Source organism: Thunnus maccoyii, chromosome 10 (genome assembly GCF_910596095.1).
Source record: "Thunnus maccoyii chromosome 10, fThuMac1.1, whole genome shotgun sequence".
NCBI lineage: Eukaryota > Metazoa > Chordata > Actinopteri > Scombriformes > Scombridae > Thunnus > Thunnus maccoyii.
Window position 1 is genome coordinate 1181675 of NC_056542.1, and position 12500 is coordinate 1194174.

At 39.7% G+C, this 12500-nt stretch overlaps 1 protein-coding gene across 1 annotated transcript in view; it reads left to right on the top strand.

Annotated features, from left to right (window-relative positions):
- Window positions 1-12500, top strand: part of nek11 (NIMA-related kinase 11) — a 92167-nt gene that overhangs the window by 49238 nt on the left and 30429 nt on the right. Inside the window, exons 14-15 of the mRNA XM_042423580.1 lie at window positions 3227-3320; window positions 3461-3578. Coding sequence (XP_042279514.1) covers window positions 3227-3320; window positions 3461-3578 — 212 coding nt within the window. The remainder of the gene's footprint in view (window positions 1-3226; window positions 3321-3460; window positions 3579-12500) is intronic.

The following is a 12500-nucleotide window of genomic DNA, read 5'->3' on the forward strand; positions in this document are numbered from 1 at the left end:
CATGTACACACACACACACACACACACGTACACACATGTACACACACACACACATGTACACACACACACACACACACACACATGCACACATGTACACACACGCACACACATGTACACACACACACACACATATAAACATATGACTGATAGTTCAGATCAGTCGGTTGGTGGTCGGTGTTTATTAATCGATTCATTCATCATTTATTAAATTGATCAGTTCAGTCACTTATCAATATCATATTTCTAAAAGCAGTGATGATATTTTTTCATGTTGTCATATTAACATTCATGTTATTGTATTTATTGATTGTCGTGTTATTCAGGTTGTTTTGTGTAGCGACTGTGAGTCTCTCACACACTGGTCTCAACAGCCTCTCATGTTAATAGACTGGTCTGACTGGTTTCCATCAGTGTGTGTGTGTGTCTATTTATAACATGTTACAGCAGCTGAGCTCAGTGAAGTAACCAGACTAACAGTGTAAAGTCCTGATAGAGTCACGGTTCCCAACTGGTGGTTCACAGTCCAGAAGTGGACCACAGGTTCATTCAGAGTTGATCCAGATCATCAACACATATTTACACACATTTACATAAACCTTTCACAAATACTGTAGATAATAAAATAAATACAAAATCAATCCCAGTGAATCAATATAACCTTGTTCTGTCTGCAGGAGAGAAATAAAGTCTAATAAACTGATCAAAATGACATTTTAATGTGAGATTTTAACGCTGTTTTGATTGTTGGATCAGAGGATTGTTGGATTACTGTTTATACTGATCATAAATAGTGTTATAAATCTATTTTATTCTGAAATGAATTAAAAGAAATAAAACAACAGGCCTGTATTTGCACTGCACCAGTTAAAGATGCTGAACTGATCCAGACAGCTGCTGGAGTGAACCTGAACGCATCACTGAAACCCTAACCCTAACCAGATGAGAGAGTTCTCTCCTCTCATTGGTCAGATGAGTCTGAACGTAAACACAGGAAGAAGTTCAGGTACTTTGGAACCAGAGGAACTAATCTCAGGAAGTAAACCAGGAACTAAGAGTCTGTGTTGTGCTTCCTGTTTGTGTTTCCACCACATCAGAGGAACCAGGTGGATCCTGCAGATCAGACTCATGACAAAACTAAAAATGAAACGCAGCGTTCACACACACGAGGAAACGGCAGCACAGATCTGCATACTGGTGCATACTGGTGCATACTGGTGCACGCTGCTACATACTGGTGCAGGAGTTGGATGCAGTTTCCACAGTAAATCACCTGCTGAGTGTTTGAAGCTTTTATTTCTGCTTTTAGAACAAACGACACAAAACTATCAGATATTTTTTCCTCTTGTTCACCGACTTTGTTCTCACCACCGCCGCTCGCTCTCCATTCACCGTCTAGCTCGCTTGACCACCGCCGGTCTCTCTCTCTCTAACGTTAACCAATGAAGAGAAATGTCCTCTCATCCGACATCGATATGAGAGCACTTCCTGGTTTTATGAATGAAGCGGTTGACAAGTTGAAGCAGCTGCTGTGTTTGTGTTTGACCAATCAGCGATGGTCCCTGCAAACCCCGCCCCCCCCAAAGTTCCTGTACTTTTGGAAATCTCCCTTGAACTTCATTCAGAGCCTGATTCCTCAGGTAGTGGAAACATCTGTCCAAATATGAAGAAGACCAGGTGGGTTCTTCTTGGCTGCTTGTGGTCAGATGGAGGTCGGATTACGTTCCCGCCACAAACAAACTGAGACCACTTCCTCTAAAAGGGTCTGTGTGGTTGTTTTGGTCCACCTGCTGCTTTCAGATCTGAATCACAGCAAGGAGGAAAATCAACCAGACTGAACCACACATGGAGGAAAATGTACCTACGGAGCTTTCGGGGGTCACATGATGAATGAAGGGAACTCGCAGGGCCCCGTCGCAGCCGGTGGATCATCTCTGCAGCGTCTCCCTCGTGTCTCTTTACTTTAAATCCACTTGTAAATGTTTTTATAGCAGGATGACGTCCTCACATTGGATCAGACAGTCAGAGGGGTTCTCGTCCCTCCGAGCCGTCGTGTTAATCGGGTTTCGGCGCGGCGAGCGGCTGTTAGAGGTCTGTTTTGTTGCTCTCTGGGTAATGAAGTCAGTCTGGGTCCTGACGGCTCAGAGCAAGGCTGACAGAGACTCAGCAGGTCCAGAGTCACACTGATCACATTACAGAACAGTTTCTGCAGCACAGCAACACCTGAACATGTGGCCACCTGTTAAACACACACACACAATGCATTCTGGGAAATAGAGAGCAGATAGACAGACGGAGCTCATTAACTCTCAGCTGTTTGCTCTTCCAGACTTATGTCGTGTTAATTGTGTGATTGCTCATCTAGTTATCTTCGCTCTTTATTTTCTTAAAGTAGATGCAAAAAAAATGAACGGAAGAAAAAGAATAATAAGAAAAACTAGAATATTCACATTTCCTGAGGAAAATGCATGTGACTGCTGCTGCTGCTGCTCGCTGGCTCAGCTTCTGAAAGAGTCCCAGCAACAGCTCACAGTGGTCAAACCCTGTCAGAAGCAGAGCCAGCGAGCAGCAGCTGCAGCAGTATGCAGCGCTTTTAAAGGCAAAAATAAGTTACACACAATAAAAGCAGATCAGCAGGTAAGACTGTGTTAAAAGTAGAAAACAAATACAGTTAAAAGAGAATAAAAGACAAAAAAGACACATTCTCATTTAAAAGTATCAGACGAAGAGCTGAACATGAGTTAAAAGCAGCTTTAAAAAGGTTCTGAGAGTAACTTTCCCAAAAACTGCAAACAGTCCAGACCTGCTGGAGTCAGGTAAGCAGTGTTTTATCTGTTCCTGCACATGCTCAGTAGCGTCTGCCTTACACTGAACTACTCTCTGGAGACTGGAAACATGATGCTGTTATTAGTGTTTGGAGCCGTTTCTAAACAAACTAACGTGACCAAACTGTTGATGATGAAGGATCATGTGACCCAGTGCAGCGGTGAGACTCACTGATGTGTTTTTAATCAGATATATCAGCTTTGATACAAACACAATACTTGTTATTAGATCAGTTTATTGTTGGTTTGGATCCAAACATGAAGACAAATATAGAAAATCAGCAGAATGATCCCTTAAAAAAGGTCGTCAGCCTTGTCTTTAGTTTGACATCTTCAGGAAGTTTGTTCCACATGTGAGCAGCTTCATCATGTTTCTGTTGTACTAACCTGAACCGTCTCCACAGGAAGCTGGCCGAGGAGAAGTACGAGGAGATCAACACCCGCAGGAGAGAACTGAGGAGACGCCATTTTGAAAAAGTCAGTCTGGATGTTCTGAATGTAAGAAAACTACGTTTAATTAATTAATTAATCCTCTCGCAGGTTAATTAACTAACTGATGTCTGTTCTCTCTCTGTGAGAAGTGAAGCTGTTGGGTTTCAGTTTAAAGTGACTATTAGCTCTTTTCCTCCAACCAATAGGAAAGCAGAGAGGACGGCACCTGTCAGAGTCAGCCAATCAGCAGCCAGGATCACTGGTCACCAGGAACGTCGCAGCCAATCGAGACGCAGGATGACAGCAGGACGTCAGAGCTGCACGGTGAGAAAAAAATAATATTCATAGAGTCTGAAAATAAGAAATTATTATATGACTGATAATAGAGGAATTTCCTTAAATGATAGTCGACAACATCAACAATAAAAAGTTGATTAATTGTTAAAGATTTATGAAATAGAGTGAACTTCTTTCTAAAACAAAAGTGTTTAACGGCTGATGTGACCGACTGTATGTTGATGCAGAATCAAAGTACGTTTGAAGTTTGAACTGATTCCCCTCAGAAAACCAGCTCCCAGCACAGAAAGAAAGAAAATAAACCAAATAATATTCACATGGAGAAACCTCACAAGGTGTTGCACAATAGGAAACGTCCCCTTAATGAAATAATGCCTCTTCAATACGTATACAAAATAAATCCTGCAGGTGTTTAGGCTGTCGTTGCAGGACACTTGATTTATTTTATGGTGTTCCCTCAAATCACAAAGCAAAAGACCAGAAAGACACAAAAGGGTCTGAACAGACCAGAGTTTCTGTCTGACAATCTTTACAAATGATGTCTGCAGCCAGCTGAGGAGAGAACAGAGTGACCAGGATGTGCAGTTTCTCTCCTCTCTTAAACCGTTACACTCTGATTGGCTGAGAGGGAAACACACCCACCTGCTCTCAATCACCAGCTGGGATCCAGTCCCCCCCCCCCACTCTGCACACAGGTGATCTGCATAAACCCTCCAATCAACCCAGACGTGCAACTATCTGCATTCAGAACGGGGAGACGGGGAAATGATAGCAAGTCCCACCGATGGGTGACTGCTGCACACTAAACACCAAGTTACTTAAATTATAAATGAAATAAACACAACTTCCAGTTTCATTAGAGAACATTAATCAGATCAAACTTCATGTCTTGGACTCCTGCAGCCTTCAAGACTAAATAAGCTGGAACATTATCAAATAAATATAAAACCTGTTCCTCCAGACTCTCCACCGCAGAGTTCATGTCAAATAAAACAGGAATATGTTGATGTACATGATGTGAGATATTGACTGTAGCTACGTTAGTCCAGATCAGCTGGAACACATTAATACTCTTTTTATTTCATCTTGATTCAACTATTTTAACTCTCAAGTGGTCCAGAAGCTTCAGACCAGCTTCCTGTTAAAGGTCACATGACTCTGATATCTTGATTTCCTCCCGACCTGAAGTTTGTGTGAAACTGTTGATGTTAACACTCAGATCGTTGTTCTGACAGCTGCCCGCCGGACAGTCAGTGTATCTCATCTGACAGATTTAATCAGCTCTAATAACCTTTCATCATCCATTCTGCAGCTATTATTTGTCTCTGGGTTAATATTCCTCGCCGTGTTCTCTGTCACTGAAGTTCTTAAAATAAACCGAGCAGCCGGCGTGTCAGAACTAATGAAATTTACAGCTGGTCCGAAGCAGAAAAGCTCTCTGGAGATTATTGCGTTAGAGCAACTTAATCAGGTGTTTATCTCAGAAATCCTTCAGGAACCGTGGGTATTAAAAAGGCCATAAGCCATAAATCTAATTAAAATTAGTGTCAGTTATGAAGGATGGTTTGGACCAGAGAAAAAACCTCTAATATTTCTTTTGTTATCGTGTTTCAATCTTTCATCCAGTCTGGATTTTAAACTTTTTTTTCACAAGGGGGTCAGAGGAGAGGAGCTGCTTCCTGAATGAAGATGACAAATTATAAAAAACAACACAAACAAAAAACATTATAAAAAACAACACAGGTTAGTTTACTGTCGGCTCAGGTGTAAAGGTCGGTGCACGGATTCATAAAAGATTAACGGAAACTTCAGAACTAAATGAAGAAGTTGTGATATGTAGCACAACGTGTCTCTTACACAGAACTACTCCCCAGAGACCGAAAACATGATGCTGATATTAGCCGTTTCTAATCAAACTAATGGTGTGATTGCTCATTTAGTTATCTTTGCTTTTTATTTTTTTAAAGTAGATGCAATCCAAAAAATGAACAGAAGAAGAAAAGAAGACAAAGAATAATAAGAAAAACTAGAATATTTGCATTTCCTGAAGAAAATGTGCATGATTGCTGCTGCTGCTCGCTGAAAGAGTCCCAGCAACAGGTTTCATTTTTATAATATAATATATTCTAGTTTTAGTAATACATTCTATTTATGCAGCGCTTTTAAAGGCAAAAATAAGTTACAACAACAGCAGCAACAGCAGATCAGCAGGTAAGACTGTGTTAAAAGTAGAAAACAAATACAGTTAAAAGAGAATAAAAGACAAAAAAAGACACATTCTCATTTAAAAGTATCAGATGAAGAGCTGAACATGAGTTAAAAGCAGCTTTAAAAAGGTTCTGAGAGTAACTTTCCCAAAAACTGCAAACAGTCCAGACCTGCTGGAGTCAGGTAAGCAGTGTTTTATCTGTTCCTGCACATGCTCAGTAGCGTCTGCCTTACACTGAACTACTCTCTGGAGACTGAAAACATGATGCTGTTATTAGTGTTTGGAGCCGTTTCTAAACAAACTAACGTGACCAAACTGTTGATGATGAAGGATCATGTGACCCAGTGCAGCGATGAGACTCACTGACGGGTTTTTAATCAGATATATCAGCTTTGATACAAACACAATACTGGTTATTAGATCAGTTCATTGTTGATTTGTTGACGGTATAGAATAAGAATATTTCAGTTTACTGGGACTCCTGGAGGCCTCGCAGGTTCCTCAGAACCAGACGGGGAACCTCTGGTCTGAGATCTAACAGGCCTGATTATGAAACGAAGCCTTTGAAGTTTCACGAATCCAACCGAGACGTTAAATTTGTGAAACTTGCAGCTGGAAAAAACAGAAGTGAGTCAGACTCTCTTTCTGGAGGGAATTCAGAAATAAAACTGCTAAAAACTCCAAAATATTCAAACTGTTGTTGGAATGAAAACTGTGACGGGTTTTTTTAATATATTTTCATGTGCATGCAGATATAATTTAGATTTTCTACAGTGAGTTTTCATTACGGAAGAAGCCTGCAGGCCCTTTTTATACAGGAAATATAGATTCACATAAAGAAAACAAAACCAATTAATTTAATGTTTTTGTATTTTTGAAGTTCACAGAAACAGAAACAGGGTCGGTCTGTTCCCTCCAGCAGTCACACTGAATGTGTTTTTTCATTATGTCTTCATGTTTCTCCTCAATCAGCTGCCAGTTTAGTCTGAGCGAATCAAAACCTTTAACAGTTTGTTAACGTTTGAGACGCTGCTGCAGGTTCGACTCTTCTTCCCTCTGAGTGAGGCGGTGGCTGAGTTCAGGGTCAGAGGGAAAACTCGCTCTTTAGCTCATTACTGAGTTCTGATTGCAGCTAACTGCTCGGGGATATATGATGTAACCTGAGAGCAGAGTTTCCCTCCGCCTGCTGCTCAGAGACAAAGCTGAAATGAAAAATAATAAAAGACTCAGACTGGAGAGACGTTCAAATTTAAAGTCGTCATGCCAGAAATGGTTTTCAGACACTTTAATTTCACATTTTTTCACACATTTTTGCTTCTATACGTGTGACAAAATACATTCACTAACTCTAACATTAAAGGGGCCATATTCTGCTCGTTGTGGTTTTATGATATTTATTTCCTGTTCTGATGTTAAACACGGTCAAAGCTCCAAAACCTGAGATGAACGTATGTAGAGATGCTGCCTGCAAGTCAAAACTCAGGGCTTCAACCTGCTCTGATGTTTTTTTACTTTCCTGACGAGATGACATCAGCTCGTCATATGTCCAATAATGGTTGCTAAGGTGGTTGCTAAGGTGGTTGCTAAGGTGTTTCCATGTGTTGTTCAGCTCCAACATGTACGGATGGATTTGAGAAGTTGGCATTTGGAGTAAAGAAGGAGAAAAAGAAGTGAAATCCTGCTACTATAGTTTGTTTACGTAGCCTCCGGAGCCGGAGGAAGCTTCCTGAAGCTGACCAATCAGAACAGAGTGGGCTCATCAGGAGGCGGGGCCTTAAAGAGACAGGAGCTAAAACGGCCTGTTTCAGACAGAGGCTGAACTGAGGGGCTGCATAAAGGACCAGTAGAAGATCAATAAGGAGTTTTTAACTGGAAATCATGCAAAGATATTCCAGTAGAGCCCCAGAATATAAATACAGAGCTGGAAATGTGCAGAATATGTTTCCTTTAACCAAAGTCTAACTTTATCCCTAAAAAGAAGTTTAAACCCAAAAATACACAACTGATTGAACAGAAGACAAAAAGCTATAAAGAAGGAGGAGAAGGCAACCAAACAACATGCATTAAAACCTAAAAACACCCAAATATAGCCATAATAATGATTAATAATACTATTCTGAATTGATTCACAAACACCAAAATAAGTTATTTTGGTAATAATGAACATTAGTCAACGTACTGTTAATAGAACATATAGGTAGAGGTTGTAGGTGTGCAGCGCGACATGCTGGTGTTGTCTTGTAGTTCATCTTCATTTTGGATGTTATAATTTAATAATGTTGTTTGCAGAAGGAGTATTTAGTGAATCCTAACGTTAGCGGAGCAGCGACTCCCAAACTAACCAATCAGAGTGGCTGACCAACACACCTGAAGCACTTTACTAAATATCAGTTTTTCCAGCGTTTTGGAGGACGAGCGCTGCATCGTGGAGGCTGCTCTGTTCTCCTCTGACTCCATCACACCGCTACACACTGACCTCTGGTTGGTCAGTAAGTGACTCTTTGATTTCAGGCAGAAGATGGAAGATGCTTCACATGAATGCGTTTGGTCAGACAGTGACTCTTCATCACCACCAGTTAGCTTCACTCTCACTGACGTGTTTACGTGTTACAGCTCAGTGGCCTCAAATACTGAAACCAAGAATCGATTCTCAATCTAATTGTGACTTTCCCACAGAATCCAGCCTTTATTAATAATGTTTAGTGTTTTTTTTATAAAGCGTAACAGGCTTTCCACTGCTGACAGACTGCATGAAAACACAACCACACATGTAAAAAATATCTGGTTGCATATAAAATCATCCATATGAAAAACACACATACAGTCTGGCAGTTAGACAACAGAACTATTATGTAAATATTATATAAATACTATCTTCACTAGGCCTGTTCTGTGTGGCAAATTATTGATTTTGGTCAAATATTTCCGTTAATCTGTGAGGTTTTATCAGTGATTCAACAGTAATTGTCTGTGTGCAGGTTTATTGTTGTTTACAGGCGTCTGATCTGTGTGTGTGTTTCCGTCAGTCGTTCTGCTGGTGATGTCGGATCAGCTGCTCAGTCAGTGATGTGAGAGAACAGGTTTTGCATCATTAGGTCCTTTCAGCAGTGAGTTACTGGGCTGTTGAGATGTGAGAGGAAAAGTAACACGGTTGCACTTCTGACTGTGCCTGTGTGTGAAAAATCACAAATCTGAGCTGTTAACAACTCACAGACGTCTGAAATGTGACCCGACTGCTGCTGGGGGTCTGCCCGAATACAATTATGTTATTTGGCAAAGCAGAAATAGTGGATTATTTATGAATATTTGTTTCATACAAATATTTTTTGTAGTATCCTGAGACTTCTGGTGTTATCAAGGCTCCAGGTGTGGGTTACCTGACAGGAAGTCTATAGACAGGAAGTGATGGCAAGTGATTCTCGATATGTCTGTGATCCATACAATGTGCTAGTAAAAAGCAAAGCAATCTACTTTTTGGTTTCCTGCGTCCTCCTTGACTTGTCCGGAGTCACAATGTTATATTTTTAAAATTATTTGTTTCCGGAAAAAAAAACAAAAAACATGTCAAATACCAGCGTGCAGGTCGGTTACATCACTATCTCAGTGTCTCTCCTCTGCTCCGCTGTGACGTCTATCAGCAGGTCTCAGTGAGGGGAGTCACATCCACCTGCTACATGACGCACATTTCCTTATTTGGACATCAGTCCTGGAGTTGGGGGTGTTCCCCAGAGATAAAACTGAGCTACTGACACAAGCAAAGTGCTCTCAAGAGACTCTCCATAACCTGTTGTTCCTCTTCTCCTTTCCACAAAGTTAGGTTGTAAAAAATAGTTATGGGTGTATAAATAGGTAGAGGTCTGTCTGCAATGAGGTGATGAGTAAAGTTTTATCTCAGTAGTCAGCGCAGTCGTCTATGATCTGGGAGACTCCAGTTAGAGACCTGGTGTGGGGACGTCATCCTTCATAAGGTAGTTTATTCATGAACACTGATTGTAACACTTTAATTTTCTAAAATGAAAAGTGTAATAAAAACAGAAACAGGATTTTTCAGCCTCTTTCCACTTTTATTCAGATACAAATACAGATAATTTAACTGCCTCAACAAATACAGATACAAATATAAATACTGGGCTCTCTGCACATCCCTACCGACTACACACTGCTTTTTGTAAGAAAAGGTTGGAAACCACTGGTTTCATCTTTAACAATGACCATGTTTACATGCACACTAATATTCCACTATTATTCTGAATTTGATGTAAACAGCATATTCTGTTTGGATATTCTGAATGTAGCATTTGCAGATGAAGACATGTGGGATGTTGCTGATATTATTCTGGTTTTAGGAGCATCTATACAGCACATCTGGAATATGTGTCTCAGTTGGGGTTTTTACCGCAGTTTGCAACACACAGCCTCTCTCATGTTTACCCCCGAGCAGTCTATGAATATATATATATATATATATATATATGATACTGGAGCAGGAAGGCAGACAGAGGAGAGATGTTCATGGTGGGCTGGACTCAGCGTGATGCACCAAAAACACTCAGCAGTGTAATAAACATCAGGATGTGACTGTAACTGTAAATGTATAATATCAGTCATGAATATCAGGCAGCAGCTCACTAATGTTTTTCACGTCGCTGCCTGCAGAGATCTTGTGATTCCCACCGGAGCAGAGGGAAACCCCGAGAACCTTCTGCATGTAAACAGGAATATTCATGTTCATCAGCCATGTAAACGGCTTAGTGGGAATATTGTCTTTTTCAGAATAAAGGCAAAAAAATATTTTGTGCGTGTAAACGTGGCCACTGTGTTGTATTTTAAAAGCTTGTTATATTATCCTTTGTGTCTGAAAAGTAACTAAAGCTGTCAAATAAATGTAGTGGAGTAGAAAGTACAATATTTCCCTCTGAAATGTAGAAAGTAGCATCACATGGAAATACTCAAGTAAAAATGTGGAGGTTTGATTTGGAGAACAGTGGAGACATAAACCTGCAAAATTTCCTGCAATTCTACACAATAATCTGTGACTATAAAGTACTTTTTGAACACAATAAAGATGAGAAATGATCAGTACAATCACAGCAGTTAAATGTATAATATAACTGGAGTCGATACAAACATGCACATCATCTGCTTTGATACATTTTGTGTGACGACGGTTTTATTATATTTTCGACGAGATGTGAAAACAACACAGTGAATAAAGTTTTACTGTCACAAACACACTCCTCCCAGTTTACATGTACAAAAGTGATTTTTATTATTTCTATAAAGACCATAGATAGACATGAAGTTATTGCTGAAGTACAACAATAACACACAAACCAACCAGAACATCTTGATGCTACAGACAGAAATGAGCCTATAAATTCACACTGACACACTGATGCAGCACGTCATGTTAAATATCATTATCTCATCATAAACGGCCTGTATGAGTAAATCTAAAACATCATTACACACATTTATCAAGTCAGGCAAGTCTAATAAAGCAACCGCTTCAACAGCTGGATGATGTGCTGCAGCTGTTCCACATGATGCTTCTTCTTCTCTTGTTTTCACAATCAGAGGCTGGACTAGTATAATAATCTCTGAACATATTTACTATCAGCAATAAAGTGTAATTATTATTATTATAACTGAAATAAACAGATAAACAGCCTCTCTCTCTGCAGCAGTTATTCAACTGTTTTCTTATTCTTATTATTCATATTCTTCATTAGAATAATGATAAAAGCTAAATCGAGTGTTTTATAAATATTGTATCTGCTGCCTGATGTCACAACATTTAGTTTGTTAGCTAACGAAGTTATCTGTTAATGTTAGCTAATGACGTTATCTGTTAATGTTAGCTGTTAGCTAACAACGTTATCTGTTAATGTTAGCTAACGACGTTATCTGTTAATGTTAGCTAACGACGTTATCTGTTAATGTTAGCTAACGACGTTATCTGTTAATGTTAGCTAACAACGTTATCTGTTAATGTTAGCTAACGACGTTATCTGTTAATGTTAGCTAACGACGTTATCTGTTAATGTTAGCTGTTAGCTAACAACGTTATCTGTTAATGTTAGCTAACGACGTTATCTGTTAATGTTAGCTAACGACGTTATCTGTTAATGTTAGGTGTTAGCTAACGACGTTATCTGTTAATGTTAGCTAACGACGTTATCTGTTAATGTTAGGTGTTAGCTGCCAGCATTTCAATCAGGAGAGACTCAGGTTTTTGTTTTTGTTTTATTTTTGTTTGTGCATCGCTAACCCCAGCATGAGTATTACATCTCCTGGTCTGTAGTGAGTTAATATTATACTATACTATTTGACGGCGTTACCATGACGTTATGATCAGCCTGGACCGTCCATCCAACATGTCCTCCAGCAGTCACATGACTGCGTGTGAAGGAACATGAGAGAGTTCATCCTCTGTAGTTAATATCAAATTAGTGGTGGAGACAGTGAGACAGGGACATAAAGAACCTCAACATGGTCCCTGAATGCAACACTTAGTGACTCTCCACCTCTGCTTTTTCTTTATAATTTATTCACCATAATAACAAGTTGGCTGCTACAGATTTCCTGAAGGATATTTGAGGTATTTTAATGTTTCTGAAGATTATAAAATCTTAAACGAGTCAGTTTAATGAGTCAGAGTGTCCACAGAGAGCCACTGTGTTCAGTAATTAACTTTATTTTGGATCTCAGCCTTCAGACTCTTTCCAGCTTTCTGCTCT